We start from the raw sequence: 17,757 nt of genomic DNA, 5'->3' as shown, positions 1-17,757 counted from the left end.
GGTGATCTGTTCTTTTTTTTTTTTTCTTTTTTTTTTTACTGCTGGAAAGTGGTTATTTTTTTTTTTAATAATTTTAAATGGTTTTTTGTTTATCCATTCCTATCCATTTGTCCATTGGTAGATATTTAGGTTATTTCCAGTTTTTAGGTATTATGAATAAAGCTGCTGGAAACACTTGTAAACAAGAATTTTCATGGGTGTATGTCATCATTTCTCTGGGTAAATACACGAGAGTAAAATGGATGGCTTATATGGCAGGTATATGCTTAACTCTGCTGAAGCTGCCAAACAGTTTTCCAAAGTGGTATCCCAGTTTACATTCCCATAAGCACTCTAAGAGTGTTCTACGTGCTCCACATCCTTGCCGACATTTTGTATTGTCAGTCTCCTCAATTTTAGTCATTCCAATAGCATTATGGTTTTTGTAAGTTTATTTACTTATTTTTGAGAGAGAGGGAGAGCGCTTGCACAAATGGGGAAGGGGCAGAGAGAGAGGGGGAGAGAGAATTCCAAGCAAGTTCTGTGCTGTCAGCACAGAGCCCGACGCAGGGCTGAATCTCATGAACTGTGAGATCATGACCTGAGCCACAATCAAGAGTGGGGCTTAACTGACTGAGCCACCCAGGCACTCCAGAGAGTTTTTTTTTTAATCGTGAATGGGTGTTGAATTTTGTCAAATGCTTTTTTTCTGCATCAGTTGACCCTTTTATCATTGTGTAATGTCTTTCTTTGTCTCTAGTAATAATTTTTGAGGTAAAGTCTATTTTTTATCATGGCAAAATACATATAACATAAATGTTACCATTTTAACCATTTTAAAGTGTGTAATTCAGTGGCATTAAGTACATTAAGTAAATTTTATTTTGTGCAACCACTACCACTGTCTAATGCTCAAGCTTCTTTACCACCCTAAATGGAAACTTTGTGCCCTTAAATAGTCACTTCTCATTCCTTCCTCTCTCCATTCCTGGCAACCACTAATTTGCTTTCTGTACCTATAGTTTTGCCTCTTTTGGATATTTAATATAAATGGGATCATCCAATATGTGTCCTTTTGTAAAAGTATTGCTTCTTTAATTTAATAATGTTTTCAAGGTTCATCCATATTGTGGTCTGCATCAATACTTTTTATGACTGAAAATATTCCAGTGTGTAATATATCACATTCCATTTATCCATTTATCAGCTGATGGACATTTGAATTGTTTTTACTTTTTGGCTATTGTGAATAGTGATGTTAGGAATATTCATGTACAATTTTTGTTTGAACACCTGCATATATCTCTAGGAGTAGAAACACTGGGTCATATGGGGGTGCCTGGGTAGCTTAGTTGGTTGAGCGTCTGCCCCTTGATTTTGGCTGGGGTCATGATCTCACAGTTGTGGGATTGAGCCCCCCATTGGCTCCCGTGCTGGTCATGGAGCCTGCTTAAGATTTTCTGTCTCCTTCTCCCTCTTGCGTACATGTGCGCACACACACTCTCTCTCTCTCCCTCTCTCTCTCTGAAAAGAAAGAAAGAAAGAAAGAAAGAAAGAAAGAAAGAAAGAAAGAAAGAAAGAAAGATCAATCCTGGGTCTTATGATAATTCTATGATTAATTAGTAACTGCCAAACTTTTTCTTGGTAGCTGTACTATTTTACATTCCCATCAGCAGTGTGTAAATGTTCCTATTGTCCATATCCCCACCAGCACTTATTTTCTTTTTTTTACTGTTTATTTATTTTTGAGAGAGAGAGAGAGCATGAGCAGGGGAGAGGCAGAGAAAGAGGGGGACAGAGGATCTGAAGCTGGCTCTGTGCTGACGGCAGTGAGCTGGATCTCATAAACCATGAGATCATGACCTGAGCTGAAGTTGGACGCTCAATCAACTGAGCTACCCAGGCACCCCAATACTTGTTATTTTCTACATTTTTTATTTTAGCTATTTGAGTGGATGTGAAGTGGTATCTCATTGTGGTTTTGATTTGCATTTCCCTAGTGCCTAATGATGTTGAGCATCTTTCTTTTTTTTTTTTTTTTGTATTTATTTATTTTTGAGAGAGCACAGCAGGGGGAGGGGTAGAGAGAAGGGGACAGAGGATCTGCAGCAGGGTCTGTGCTGACAGGCTGACAGCAGTGAGCCCGATACAGGGCTCAAACCCATGAACCGCAAGATCATGACCTGAGCTAAAGTTGGACGCTCAACTGACTGAGCCATCCAGGTGCCCCTTGAGCATCTTTTCAATGCTTGTTGGCCATTTGTATATTTTCTTGGAGAAACATCTATTCAAGTTCTTTCCTCATTTTTAAATTGGGTTGTTTGCCTTTTGGTTGAGGAGTAATACGAGTTCTTTATATATCTGGCTATAGGACTCTTATCAGATCTGTGATTTAAATGTATTCTTCCATTCCATGGATTGTCTTTTTGCTTTCTTGATAGTGTACTTTGTACATAAAAATATTTAATTTTGGTGAAGGCCAATCTATCTTTTTCTCTTTTTGTTACTCATGCTTTTGGTGTCATACCTAAGAAATCAATGTCAAACTCAAGGTCATGAAGATTTACCCCTATATTTCTAGCTCTTATATTTAGATCTTTGAGCCATCTGGAACTAACTTTGTACATGATGTGAGGTAAGAGTCAAATTTCATTCTTTTGCATGTGGATATCCTCTTGTCTCAACCGCATTTTTTGAAAATATTCTTCTTTCCCCATTGAATGGTTTTAGCACCTTTGTCTAAAACTCATTGACCATATATGAGTGGGTTTTCTGGACTGTCACTTGTGTTCCATTGATTGATATGTCTCTCCTTATGCCAATATCATAGTGTTTTGATTACTGTAGCTCTGTAGTTAAGTTTTGAAGTCAGAATGTGAGTTCTTCAGCTGTGTTATTCTTTTTCATAATTGTTTTCACTATTTAGGGCCCTATGTAATTTCATATGCATTTTAGGATTTTTGTTTTCATTTCCACAAAAAAGATCATTGGAATTTTGATAGGGCTGAGCTGTCAGTGTAGAGCCCAATGCGGGGCTTGAATTCATGAGCTGTGAGATCATGACCTGAGCCAAAGTCGGATGCTTAACCAACTGAGCCACCCAGGTACCCCTAGAATTACAAGTGATTTTTGAGTGTTGTCTTGTATCCTGCAACTTTATTGAATTCATTTATCAGCTCTAATAGTTTGTGAGTGTGTGTGTCTGTGGATTCTTTAGGATTTTCTATATATAAGATCATGTCATCTGCAAATAGAAATAGTTTTACTTCTTCCTTTCCAATTTGGTTTTTATTTCTTTTTCTTGCCTAATTGCAAGTGGTTCACTTTAGATTTAATGACTCAGTAAGCTGAAAGCAAAAGGATGGAAAAAATATTTCATATACACAGGAACCAAAAGAGAGCTGGAGTGGCTATACTGATACCAGAGAAATTAGACTTTCACACAAAAATTGTTACTAGAGACAAAGAATGATATTATATAATGATTAGAGTGGTAATAAATGCAGAAAAATATATCACAAAATTCAACACCCAATCATGATTTAAAAAAAGAATCAGTAAAGTATGAGTAGGAGGAAATTTCTTCAACTTGAAAAACCCACAGCTAGCATCATACTCAATAGTGAAAGACTGATATATTTCTCTCTAAGATTAAGAATAAGACAAGATGCCTGATTTCACTACTTGTATTCAACATTGTGCTGGAAGTTCTAGCCATAATAATTAACAAAGATTTACCAAATACTTCATTTTTGTTTAAGTTTATTTATTCTGAGAGAGAGAGAGAGAGGGAGAGAGAGAGAGAGCAGGGGAGGGGCAGAGAGAGAAAGGGAGAGAGAGAATCCCAAGCAGGCTCTGCACTGTTAGCACAGAGCCCAATGCGGGGCTCCATCCAACAAACCATGAGATCATGACCTGAGCCGAAACCAAGAGTTAGACACATAACTGACTGAGCCATCCAGGCATCCCAGCGGACAAATACTTTAAACCAACCATTTTACATATATTTACAGCTAAAGCAAGCCATGTCTAAAGAACTAAAGACATAAGAGGCTGAAGTCTCACCAAATAAGAAATATTAATAAATAGAAATTATAAAAAGGAACTAAAATAGAAATTCTGAAGTTGAAAAGTTAACTGAAATGAAAATTCACTAGATGGCCCAACAATAGATTGAGAAGGCAGAAGAAAGAACCAGTGGGCTTGAAGATAGGTTAGTTGTTTAAAGTCTGGGGTACTTTAGGAACAGTTTCTGTTGATTGCTTCTTTTCCTTTGTATTGTCTATACTTATTTGTTTCATTTGATGCCTCATAATTTTTGTTGGAAACTAGACATTGGTTTAGTTGAAACCATCAATTGAAAACAAACTGATGGTTACCAGACAGGAGGCGGGTTGGGGGAATCAGTTAAGTATGTGATGGGGATTAAGGAGGGCACTTGTGATGAGCACCAGGTGATGCATGCAGTTATTGAATCTTTATATTGTACACCTGAAACTAATATAACACTGTATGCTAACTAACTGGAATTAAAATAAAAACTTAAAAAGGCAAAAAATTATTTTTTTAACATTTATTTATTTTTGAGAGAGAAAGATAGAATGTGAGTGGGGGAGGGGCAGAGAAAGAGGGGGACACAGAATCTGAAGCAGGCTCCAAGCTCTGAGCTGTCAGCACAGAGCCCGATGCGGGGCTTGAACTCATGGGCCCTGAGATCATGACCTGAGCCAAAGTCGGATGCTTAACTGACTGAGCCGCCCAGGTGCCCCAACCCAAAAGCCAAAAAAATTATAATATGAAAACTGCAAATCAAATTCCCCCCTTTCAGAGTTTGTTTTTGTTGATGCTTGTTGTAGTAGTTTGTTTCATGACTTTTATATATTAATTTTGTAAGGTCTATATTCTTTGTTGTACATGGCCACAGTAGTCATAGGCCACATACATTCGTTTGGTGGTCAGCTGATGTTCAAACAGAACTTTCCTTAAAGTTCTTGTCATGATCATGCTATGAAGGCACACGTGGGTTGTGTCTTTCCACAATGTCAGCTTTATTCAGTCATAAAGCAGGGTTAATGTAATTATAAAGCAGGTTCAGGATTCCAGACTTGATGACATTCACATATTTAACTTGGCTTCTTGTATGTCACACAAAGCAAAGTACAAGTCACACAACAGACAAGATAGAATAGGGGTAGGAGGCTAACAAACCAAATGGGAAGTCAGTCTGTGGGTGCACAGTTGAGATAAGGCCTTGGTCCAGTCCAGGTCAGCTGTTGGAGTTTAATGTTTATTATGTTCAAGCAGCAAAGGATGTCTGTTCTGTTCAAAGATTAATCAGGCACAACCTTTGGTGGCAGCTCCCTTTTTGAAGTGATCAGACATAGAGGGGTCAGTGTCTAAGGAGTCTGACAGTTTGCTGCAAAAATCCTCACCTTTTAAAATGATTTAATCACTCTTGGGCCTTTGCATATCTCCTCTGTTTCTGCTGGTTATCAGTTCTGAGTGCGTCATCAGCTGGTGCTGGTCTCTGTGATATCTGGTCTTGGCTGCACTGCCCATCACTGCTTGACATGAGTGATTCCATCTTGTTCTCTGCAGTTTTGAAACCAAAAAATATCTCCCAGTCCTTGCTGGAGGGCTCTGTGTGCATGCTAGGGCATGCCCTCAACACTAAGCCTGGCAGTTTACAACTGTGGCTTAACCTTCACTTCCAGTTTGCACAAAGCCTCAAAGACAGATGGGGCTAAAGCTTAGGATCTTCTCACATTTTTTCTGAGTATGTTCACATCTGCATATGACCCTGGTCATGTATGTGGCTTTATTCTGGGTAGGAGATACTGATAGATTAGATGAGGCTGGTGAAGGAAAGGAGAAATTTAAGTGTAGTTAAGGAGGTAAAATTAATTGACTGATTATTAAACACACAGACAGGTACATGCTTTATCTCAAAAGGAGATTTTTTTTTGTTTTAAAATTCTGATTGTGAGTAATTTAACCTTTTAAAAATCTGTATGGGAGATAATCCTTCCTAATTTCTTTGTTGACTTGCTTTACTTTGAACTCTGTAATGAATCTGTATTTGATTTTATGACCATTTACTTATTCAGAAAAGCAAATTGTAGAACGAAGTTACTATTAATTTTTTTCTAACAAATTGTTCCTTCTAGTGGATATTTTGACATATGTGGTCTGGAAGCTAAGTGGCTTACCTGCAACTCGTGTAATTGGAAGTGGTTGTAATCTAGACTCTGCCCGTTTCCGTTACCTAATTGGGGAGAAGTTGGGTGTTCATCCCACAAGCTGCCATGGTTGGATTATTGGAGAACATGGTGATTCTAGTGGTAAGTATAAACCTATTACCATTATGTAATTACACTTCTTATCTACAATAATACGTATTTTCTTTAAAGTCTATTTTTTTCTGATATTAATATAGCTACACAACTTTCAGTTGCTTGGTATTTCCCTGGTGTATTTTTCTATTCCTCTACTTTGTCTTCTGTTCATGGGTTTAGCTACGTCTCATAAAACAATGCATGTAACATATAGCTGTTTTGAAAGTCTATGAGTGTTTCTCTTCTCTGGAGATCTTTTTTTTTTTTTCTTGAAGTATATCCTGTCAGTTTTGTTTATGCAGAAGTGTTTTAGTTTCACCCCATTCTTGAATGACAGTTTAACTGATACGAGATTCTAGGTTGATGGTTATTCCCTGTCAGCTCTTTGTTACTATTGAGTAGTATTAATTTGTTGCTCTTTTTCTCTAGTTGCTTATGATATTTTATATTTCCTTATCAATCCTTTTCTTTGTGGATTCTTTATTTGCATCTTGCTTTAAAATGCCTTCTATACCACACAAATATAAAATAATTCTACATATCTTTCTAACACTTTAAAAAATATAAATTTTTTAAATATAAAAAATACAAATTTTTTAAAATTAAAAAATATAAATTTTTTAAATATAAAAAATATAAATTTTTTAAAATTAAAAAATATAAATTTTTTAAATATAAAAAATATAAATTTTTTAAAATTAAAAAATATAAATTTTTTAAATATAAAAAAATATATTTTTTAAAATTAAAAAATATAAATTTTTTAATATAAAAATATAAATTTTTTAATATAAAAATATAAATTTTTTAAAATTAAAAAATATATTTTTATAATTTTGTTTATATTTCTTTATTTTGTCCATTTAAACTTATTTTTATATTATGTGTAAGGTAGTTACCTAACTTTAAAATGTAAACCCATTGAACTCAAACAACTGATACAGTATGGGGAAGAAGAATTTATTCTGAGATCTGTTTCTTTTAGTGCCCTTATGGAGTGGGGTGAATGTTGCTGGTGTTGCCCTGAAGAGTCTAGACCCTAAATTAGGAACTGATTCAGACAAGGACCAATGGAAAAATATCCATAAACAAGTTATTGACAGGTAACAGTACTCATTCAGTGTCTCAGTGCCTTAATAATCAGTTTTAAGAGTAAGATTCACACGCAAAAAGTCTATAGTTGATCTTTGCTTTTTGTGAGATAACGAATTCTAACTTTTTGGAAATTCCCAAATTTAGACTTATATTCTGCATAGCTTTCTTTGGGGATTATTTTTCAAAAGGAAAATCTGTTTATCATTTTATAAGAACTCATTTGTGTTTGAGGGTAATATATCATAGTGATTTTGATCATGGACTTTGAACCAAGGTGCTCAGGCTTGAAACCTGGCTTCACCATTTATTAGTGGTGTGATATTGAGAACGTATTTAAAATATTAAAATCTCAGTTCCCTCATCTTTTTTTTTTTCTATTGAAGTTTCATTAGCATACAATGTTATACTAGTTTCAGGTATACAACATGCTGATATTGACTGACATTTCTATGTATTACTTAGTGCTCCCACAGTAGATATAGTCACCATCTGTCATCATACATTATTATAATATTATTGGCTATATTCTCTATGCTGTACTTTTTATCTTCATCACTTATTTATTTTATAACTGGGAGTTTATATCTATTAATAACTTTTATTTATTTCACCCATCCCTCTACCCACCTCTTCACTGGCAACTACCAGTTTGTTCTCTGTACTTAAGAGTCTGTTTTTTGTTTGTTTGTATGTTTTGTTATTTATATTCCACATATAAGTGAAATTGTATGGTATCACTATTTCTCTGTCTTATTTCACTTAGCAGTGCCCTTTAAGTTTATTGATGTTATTGCAAATGGTACGATTTCATTCTTTTTATGGCTAAGTAATATTCCACTGTGGTGTAATATTTCACCACATCTTTACCATTTATCTATCAATGGGCATTTGGGTGGCTTCCATATTTTGGCTATTGTAAATAATGTTGCACATCATTTTCTTCATATTTAAAATGGGGATAATAGGAGAACCTACCTTAGAAAATTATTATGAAGAGTAAATGAGTTAGTGGAGTAAAATGGTTAGAACAGTACTTAGAAATTATTAAGTGTTTATCAAATGATTTGATGAAAAAAACATGAAACTGATCAGATGATCAGAAGTTAACTAATTTTACTTGTAAGTGAAGTGTCTGACTCTATATACATCAGCTTTAATAGCATGCATGATTCTCCCTCATGCTTCAGCCAAGTTACATGTTAGTAGAACTTCTAGAACTTAGAAATCACTTTTAAGTTAATGTCTAGCATATAATTATGTTAATACTACAGTATCATTTCCTACCCTTTTCAACACAAGTGTCCTTACCCATATGCCATGTATTTCTAGATATAGGGGCCAGTAAGGGCCAGTTCCCAGCAAATTCAGGAATCAATCTGATACAGAGGCAGAACCACAACCCATGCCCTAAGGAATATGTTTTAGCTAATACTGGTTTCCAAGTGTCATGGAGCAGCCCATCTACTTCTTACAGGGATGTTACAGTGTTAGTCTTTGTCTACCAAATTCCTAATCATCGTACCCCAGGGAATGTTAAATTTGAAACACTGTTGCTATAAGGGAATAATGATTAAGACCACCTTTTCCATTGAAGTCCTGCGTGATTTAAAAACCAAATACTGCAACATATTACAGATCAGTACTTATTCCAGTTAGTCCTCTCAATAATGCAGTGTCCAAATTAAATTATTCCCCTCTTGGTCATTTAGCAAAGGATCTATAATTATAAAGAATCCTGAGATACTGCTAGTATTTATCTAAAAACAACTCACCACTTTTATGTCATAGCCTCTGATTTTCTAGTGCCTAACCAATTGTAGGGTAATGACATCATGATTTAATAGGATGTCCTTCCAGGTTTCTAATAGAGCAATTAGTTTTTGTCTTAATATAGTAGCCTTAAAACTGCTTGTTCTATATGCTCACTTTGCCTACTTCTTTTTATGGCAGCAGTTTTATTTTCATTAGGATGGTTAATAACAACTAAAGGATTATATATTTATTCTATTTTCAACCCTTTCTCTTTGTCAATCCATTTTGTTGATTCTTGAAAAAATAAATCTGTCATCCAGATTCCACTGGTAAGATCTTTCCCCATTTATTTACTGCAGAGCTTTCTTCAACTCATATTTCATCAATCAATCAATCAATCAATCACTAGGCAGAGCCTCCCTCCCTTCCTTTTTACTTACCCCACAGAGTCGTGGTCATATTGAATTGACAGTCTGGAAGTTAATCCTAAATTTGACAGCAATCCTCATGCCCCCTAATTGTGCCCTGGTTTTGGATTGATAGTCAAATTACAATACCACAGTAAGTACAGCCCAGTCCCAGCTTTTCTGTGTTGAGGGGATCAGTCTTATCTTTTGCTACCAAGTGTATTGCGTGAAGTCCTGGGGCCTTGCAACAGTGCTTCCATGGATGTAAGACCCCCTGATACGAATAATGATGTTGAACATTCTGTTTCCTGTCCTGGATCCTTTTCTGAGAACTAAATAAACTCAGTGCTAAGTTAAAACCTCTTTGTTCTTTGACTTTGACTGTCAATCCACATCTGTTGGTGGCAGTGCAAGAATATGATACATATTCATTGTAGAAAATAAGAAAATTCAGAGAAGTGTAGAGAAGATGATATTACCTGTAATACCACTTAAAAAGAATCACTGTTAATAACTTTGTGGACTGATGCAATTCTAAAGTTCTTATAAATGTGTTATGTTTTTAACAAGACTGAGATAAGAAATTGCATAATGTTTAGGACTTTGCTATTTTCCTTTGAAAATGTGTCATGAACATTTCCCCGTATTTCCATATATTGTTGATTTAATGATGTATTCTTATGAAAAATATGTACACCAGGCTTACAATTAGATAAAGTTACATTGGCACCCTAGTAATAATTTCAAGTGGTCAGCAAGATGTATATGTTAACTTTCAAGATGATCAGATTCTGTGTTTGGATTTAAACAACAATAAAAAATATATAAAAATAGTTTCATCTTTAGTCGCACATATGTCCTAGTATTCTGCCTTTATGATAAGAGAAGGGTGTATTAATTATTATTTAAAGCAAATAATGTTTATGAGACTAGTATAGAAATTTCTATTGGCTATTAGTAAATAATTTTGGAAGAAATCTCTGAGAGTGGCATTGACATGTAGGTTGCTTCAAAATGGATGCCTGAAAAATAATATGTGTTCTCTAAGTTGACATCCCATAAATTTGATTTTTTTACTTTCTACAACTGTAGTGGCTATCAGATTATCAAGCTGAAAGGGTATACCTCTTGGGCTATTGGACTATCTGTGACAGATCTGGTAGGATCAATTTTGAAAAATCTGAGGAGAGTGCATCCAGTTTCTACTATGGTTAAGGTAGGCTTAAGTCGAATCTTCATTTATCATCTTTTCTTTAACATTTTTGAGTCCCTACTATGTGCCAGGCATTGCGCAAGATGTTGAGTATATAGTGAACAAACAAAAGAGAAGCCCTAATCTCATAGAGTTTAATGAAAGAAATGGACTTAATAAAACAATTATAAAAGGAAATATATATTAACAAATTATGATAAATTCTATGATGAAAAATTACCAAGTACTTAAGAGTGCACAAGAAGAGAATTTAGCTACCCTGGGTGGTGGCATGGGTGATGTTAAGGGAAGCCTTCCTAAGGAAGTAAATGTGACCTATTCTGAATGAGTAGGAGTTAATTTGGAAGGCTGAACTAGTAGTCTAAACAGAGGCAATGCATGTACAGAGGAACTGAGGTAGATGTAAGTAGAGGGTACTTGAAGTTCTGAAAAAAATGTCAGTTGTTGAAATGCAGAGAGCAAAGGGAAGTGCATGGTTAGGCTGGAGAAGTAAGCAGGGTTAGTCCACTGAAAGCCTTGTAAAAGGATTTGAGTCCTTACCGTAGAGCTATGGAAAACCACTAAAAGAATTTATTTCTTTTCAAGTTTTCATGTTAAAAAGATTTCTATGGCTGTGGTGGACGGAACAGATTTGAAAAGGACAAGAGTAAACATGGAGAAACTTGTCAAGAGGATGTGCGGTAGCTCAGAATAGAAATGATAGTAGTCGAGGCGAAGAGAAGGGGATAAATTTATAGATACTGTATTTAGGAGGTAACATTCATAAGACTTGGTAGTGGAATGAAGTGAGAAATAAGGAAAAGAAAGGCCATTTGTGGGGTTCTGTTTTCCACCTTTATATATAGATAGTGGTAGCCGCTAAGGAAGGGAATACTCAAGGAGAGCCACGTTTAAAGATCATGTTTGCAGTTACGGACAAGTTCATTTTCAGGTGTTTTGCAATATCCAAGAGGAAATAGGCAGTTGGGTACAAGCTTCTGGAACTTGTAGAAGAGTTTTGGGTTGGAGTTCTAAATGTGAGTCAGTTTGGAGAGAGACAGTTCCTGAAGGGGAAAGAGAGGTTCTGTCAACAACAACAACAACAACAACAACAAAGGAAGAGAAGCTGGACAGGTACAGACAACAGATATGCCTTATACATAGTAACTGAAGCCAGGAATGTTAATGAACTTGCCTAAGGAGAGCATAATAAAGTGAGAAGACAGATTGAGATTGAGTGTTGAGGAATTCTAGTGTTAAAAGTTGAGTTTAGGGGCACCTGGGTGGCTCAGTCAGTTAGGCATTAGACTTCAGCTCAGGTCACCGATCTCGCAGTTCGTGGGTTCAAGCCTTGCATTGGGCTCTGTGCTGACAGCTCAGAGCCTGGAGCCTACTTCAGATTCTGTGTCTCCCTCTCTCTGCTCCTCCCCTGCTCATGCTGTCTCTCTCTGTCTCTCAAAAATAAATATTTTTAAAAAGTTGAGTTTATATAGTGTGAGCCCACAAAGTCAAAAAGAAGTAGTGACCAGAGAATTAAAAGAAAAACCAAGAGAACGTGGAATCATGGTAACCAAGAGAGAGGAGGATGTTTTAAAGATGAAAGAATTGGTTTTCTATTGTTGATTGATGTTGTGAAGTCATGTAAATGAGGATTAAAAATGCCAGGAGGATAGGGTGGCTTAATTGGTTAAGTGTCCAACTCTTGGTTTCAGCTTAGGTCATGATCTTGTAGCTTCATGGGTTCGAGCCTCACACCGGGCTCTGTGCTGGCAGCACAAAGCCTGCTTGGGAATCTCTCTCTCTCTCCCTCTCTCTTTGCCCTTCTCCCACTCATACTGTCTCTCTCTCTCTCTCTCAAAATAAATAAACTTAAAAAAAATGACAGGGGGATAAAGTGACAGAGGTCATGGATAACCTTAGCAGGAACTGTTTAATGAAGTAATAGGAATGAAAGTCTGATTGGAGCACACTAGGGTTTTCTTAGCCTCGGCACTATAGACTTTGGGCTGGATAAGTCTTCATTGTTGGAGGGCTGTCCTGTGCATTGTGGGATGTTAGCAGCATTCCAGCCTATACTTATTAGATGCCAGTAGCATACCCTCTTTCCCCAGTTTTGACAATCAAAAATGTCTCCATATAGTGCCAAATGTCCCTTGGAAGGGTCCCTTGAGAACCTCTGAGGAAACTAAGACAAGTATAAACAGCTTTTTTGAGGTATTTGGCTGTGAAGGTAAGGAAAGAGAGTAATAATTGGAGAGGAAAATCAAGGCCAGGCAAGTTTGCGTTTTTTGTTTAAAAAAAATCTTTTTTTTTTTACTTTAGAGAGACAGAGTGAGAGAGAGAGAGCATGTGAGTGGGGCAGAGGGTCAGAGGGGGAGAGAGAGAATCTTAAGCAGGCTCCACACTCAGTGTGGAGCCCAATGAGGGGCTCAATCCCACAACCCTGGGACCATGACCTGAGCTGAAATCAGGAGTCAGACACTCAACCAACTGAGCCACCCAGGCGCCTGCCTTTTTTTCCTTTCTTTTTTCAAAGATAAAATTCTGATAGTAAAGAAGATATTGAAGATAGAAGTAATAAGCAGAGGCAGTGGGATCCAGACCATAGATGAAGGTATTAGTCCTAGATAGGAGGAGAGACAGCTATTGTAACAGGAGATAATCAAGAGAGGATAGGCAGTGAATCACGTAGATTTGTAAGTTTGGCATTGGATGCATCTGATGACTTCTGTCTTTTTAGTGAAAGGAGACAGAATCATCTGCTGCTGAGAATCAGGGGATGTATAGAAAAGTCAGATGTTTGAGAAGATTTGAAGTCGTCTTTGTAGATAGAAATAGAAGTTGACCAAAAAAAAAAAAAAATACAGAATTACTGTTAGGTGGATGCTTATTTGAGGTTGGTGTGCATTAATTTGTAATGTGAGTTAAAGATCAACTTTATTGTGTAGTTTTCTCCAGGGATCTGAGCATAGGAATGGAGAGAGAGCATAGCTGAATTCATGTGGGTGTGGGTTTTACTTGTGGAGTGTGAAAGAGGGGGTGAGGAAAGAGGAAGGGAAGGGTGAAGGTGTAGCTTTTGGCTTATATACATGTTAAAAATAGGTTTGACTTTCTGCTAAAGGGTCACAGACAAATTCAAGACCTTTGCCCTCAAATATGATCTACATACAAATGAATACATTATAAAAAGAAAATGAATAATGAGGAATTTAAGAAATATTTATAACATAAAAATTAAAATAAGCAGAGGGTCTTAGTATATGGTGAAAGGGTTACAGAATGAATCATGGGATCTAAGTTGGATATGGAGGAACCCGTAACAATGTCCACAGTAGGATACTTGGGGTGGGAAGAGAAGGTTCTGTGAGATAAAGAAGTCAAGAAACTGGAAAGAAAGGGAATTGGTTATGGTTAGTTTACCCACATGAACAATGAAGTCACCAAAAGTAATCACAGAAACTGGGACAGAGAAGATTGTGAGCCAGATGTCAGTCTTTTATGAATGAGACAGAGTAGCCAAGAGGTTAGAAGATGATCATTAAGGAAGAAGAGTTGAATAAGATGAGCCTCAAAAAAATAGAGGAAATGTTAAGAGAGTAGGGGATTACAGTTTTGAAAGAGACAATGAGTACACACTGGATACACATCCCTCCTCTTTTGAGGATACACAGGGGCTGCGGGAGAATAAGCAATTAATTTTCCCGAGGTTGCTCCTGAGGAAGAGTCAAGGAGGTGTCAAATGCTCTGAGAAGAGAGTGAGATTGAGTAATACGGAAATTTCATAATTTTTACTGAACAAATCAATGGATAAGTTATATTTTATAGGAAAATAAACATTTGACATTAAGAGCATAATCATTCATATACTCTTATTTTTTTTTAACCCAGCTACTTCAGTTTTATTACTTCACATTTTCAACAAATAAGGGTACAGTTTATTTCATATTAATATGTTGACTGGGTTTTGTTTTTTTTTCAAATAAACAGGGAATTTTCTTAAGTAGCCATTTCCTCATTTCATGGCCAATCCAGGAGCAAATGAGAGCCAATTTTAGTGTATTCAAGGGTCATATTGTCAACCAGGAATGAAGCTTAAAGAGAAGAAGGGCCTGGGTAGCAGGTCATGGTCATCACACAGGACCAGACAAGGCCAGGCCCCAGGGGCCAGGCGCCTTATTTCCAGCCCACTCAACAGCCCCAAGTGTCATGACGGGATGCACATACATTCTTCAATTTTAGTCCTAGAAGCGCCTTCTAGACGAAAGAGAAACAGAGAAAGTAGAGGGAAACAAATTCCCAAAACACCAATAGGGAACGGAGGGGCTTCTTCCTCACCTACAGTGGGCTCGTTTCTGATTCCACCCAATCCCTAGCAACTCATGTTAAAGCTCCAAAAGTTACACAGAGGTGGCAACAGAATGACAAAGGAGAGGAAAAGGAAGGGAAGGTGAATGTAACTGAAGCTGACCCCTGGCTGGGAATGGAATGTGGGCTGACAGTCTGGTGGGACTGTGGCCTTCCATGGATAGGGACGGACCAGAGTGGAGGGAATGTGAGTATAGCCTGGCTGGGGCCCCCAGAAGAAGACATGTGGCTGATGTGATGGTGCTTGTGAGGTTGAGTATAAAATGCCTACCCAAATGAGGGAGCTGGACTGTGGTGGAGGAGGTGACCAGAGGCCCTCTGTGGGAGACTAGAATGAGGTAGGAACAAGGGGCACACCCTGAGATCCTGAGGAAATCCCCAAAGATGGTGAGAGGGAAGCTTGGCTGAGTAGCACCTGTGGACTCTGAGCTGTTGTGGGAAGCTGGGAAACACCACTCCATAGTCAAGGGGCCTCTTCCTTCCCTCCATGCTAATTCCTGGTAATGTTTAATTATAAGGAAGGAAGGAGGAAGAAAAAGACCTTCCCATTGCCTCTTCCAACCCTAAAGTCAACCCCAAGGGATAGATGGGAAAGAGCAAGGAGGGATGGAAGGCAGGGAGGTGTGAGGTGTCTACTGGGTCTTATCTTCCATGGGGTAGTAGGAAGGTGGCAGAAACTGGTTTGTGGGCATGTAGGCATTGTGTTTGTTGTCCAGGTTGTAACTGGCTCTGGCAGCTGCTTCTGTGGCCTTGGCTTCAGCTACAGGAATAGAGGGAACATCAGGGCTGCTGGCTGGAGGTTCCATAAGCCCAGAATAGGGTGGTCGCCATGGTTGCAACTATTCCATGTTCATCATGGGAAGTTCTGGATAGAAGTCAGATGGAGGTGATGGACAGAAGTAGCCAGGAGGGTAAGGGCATATTCTGTTTGCAATTGACAGGGGAAAGACAAAGGCCCTGCTGGGCATATGAGAGTATCTGTAGGCTCCATTGGAGGCTTCACCTTTAGAAGATTGAGATGTCACCTGTAACATCTATTGTCCAACTCAATGGTGCCTGTTGGTGTAAAGGTCAACTTATACAAAGCGGTCTTCCCAGCCACATCCTCCTTCAACCTTCACTGTTCTCTTGATGTAGTTTATACCAAACACAGGCTGCTTGATTTTGCAGTCCTTATTAGATAAAATGGCATCATGAAGGACTGGATGGCATCTTTCCTTTGGACAGAAAGATGGACCTGGTAAGGGGTGGAGTAGATGTTGCCTTTCTTGGTCCCTTTGAAGGCCTCTGGTAGGTTCTTTATTTCATTGAACACAAACTCCACAGAGTCATAGGACATTAGGATTGGTATTGGTTTTTTTTTTTTTTTAAGTTTTTTTTAACGTTTATTTTAGAGAGAGAGAGACAGAGATGGAGCACGAGCAAGGGAGGGGCAGAGAGAGAGAGGGAGATGCAGAATCCAAAGCAGGCTCCAGGCTCTGAGCTGTCAGCACAGGGCCCGATGCGGGACTTGAACTCATAAACCACGAGATCATGACCTGAGCCAAAGTCAGACATTTTACGGACTGAGCCACCCAGACCCCCCTAGGATTTGTATTGTTGATAATTACTCTACCACCCTCTGATTCTAGTTGAGCTCCATGGTCTCTCTGGTATCCTCTTATTCTGAAGCTCTTTTGCATTAGCTGTTTTTCCATATCAGGTTACTGAACAATAATCTAATTTTGCCTTTTAGGGCTTATATGGATTAAAAGAAGAAATCTTTCTCAGTATCCCTTGTGTCTTGGGACAAAATGGTATCTCAGATATTGTGAAAGTTAACTTGAATTCTGAGGAGGAGGCCCTTTTTAAGAAGAGTGCAGACATACTTTGGAATATCCAAAAAGAGCTGGTATTTTAAAGCCTCTTAATGTTCCACTGTTTTATAGAAGAAGATATCAGACTGTATGTTTTATATTTTGAAAGTATTGTCATTTGGTTTGTAAAAAATTAAAAAAAAAACATTGGAAACCCGTGACATAACTTCAGTCCCTCAAGGCTAGAAAAAGGAAATGGTAAAAATATTTCCCCTCTTTATGAATCTCTTACAACCCTGTTCTAATGATACCCAACCTATACATATGCAAGTAATACTTCTGAAGTATCCTATATATGAGTTGACTTCAAGTTTGGTAGAGTATGTATAATAATCCCTTATAATACAAAACTTACGATTCTTCCCATAAAACAACCAGCACCTTTTCTAGCATTGAAATTTCATTCTTCCATTAGGGCACAGGCATGTTCAGTTTATATTGCTTCATTAGCTTTGTGTGTCTATGTGTGATCTGCACCAGGTACGTTAAGTCCATGTACAACAGAAAGAAACAGAAATAAAACTTCAATGGCAAAATCAAAATTAAATGTTTTCAAACCTGTAAGTATTATTCCAATTCATATGAACTCAAATAGCTGATTTGGTGTCTCTGTTGAAATACCACACAGGGAGCTTAGACCATTCTCTAAGTCATTTGTGGAGCAAACTACTGGTACGCTTGTTTGTGTTACGGTCATGAGGTCAATAGGACATGATTTATGCCCTCAAGTATCTCACAGTATTTAGGGCACCTCAACTAATTGATTATTGATGTAT

At 37.5% G+C, this 17,757-nt stretch overlaps 1 protein-coding gene and 1 pseudogene across 3 annotated transcripts in view; one reads left to right on the top strand and one right to left on the bottom strand.

The window, feature by feature from the left end:
• Nucleotides 1–17,757, top strand: part of LOC109271223 (L-lactate dehydrogenase C chain) — a 58,618-nt gene that overhangs the window by 25,806 nt on the left and 15,055 nt on the right. For 2 of the 3 annotated variants that reach the window (XM_019456484.2, XM_019456486.2), the window contains exons 5-8: nt 6,147–6,320; nt 7,300–7,417; nt 10,661–10,784; nt 16,861–17,528. In XM_019456484.2, coding sequence (XP_019312029.2) covers nt 6,147–6,320; nt 7,300–7,417; nt 10,661–10,784; nt 16,861–17,025 — 581 coding nt within the window. In that variant the 3' untranslated portion in view covers nt 17,026–17,528. Of the gene's footprint in view, nt 1–6,146; nt 6,321–7,299; nt 7,418–10,660; nt 10,785–16,860; nt 17,529–17,757 lie in introns of those variants that run through there. The other variant, XM_053899914.1, reaches the window with a different exon arrangement.
• Nucleotides 14,694–16,485, bottom strand: LOC109271224 (WW domain-binding protein 2-like; annotated as a pseudogene).

This window comes from Panthera pardus, unplaced genomic scaffold (assembly GCF_024362965.1).
Source record: "Panthera pardus isolate Hobbes unplaced genomic scaffold, ASM2436296v1 HiC_scaffold_12, whole genome shotgun sequence".
In the NCBI taxonomy this organism is placed as follows: domain Eukaryota; kingdom Metazoa; phylum Chordata; class Mammalia; order Carnivora; family Felidae; genus Panthera; species Panthera pardus.
Note: the sequence above shows the minus strand (reverse complement) of the source record. Positions and strands in the feature narration are given on the sequence as shown.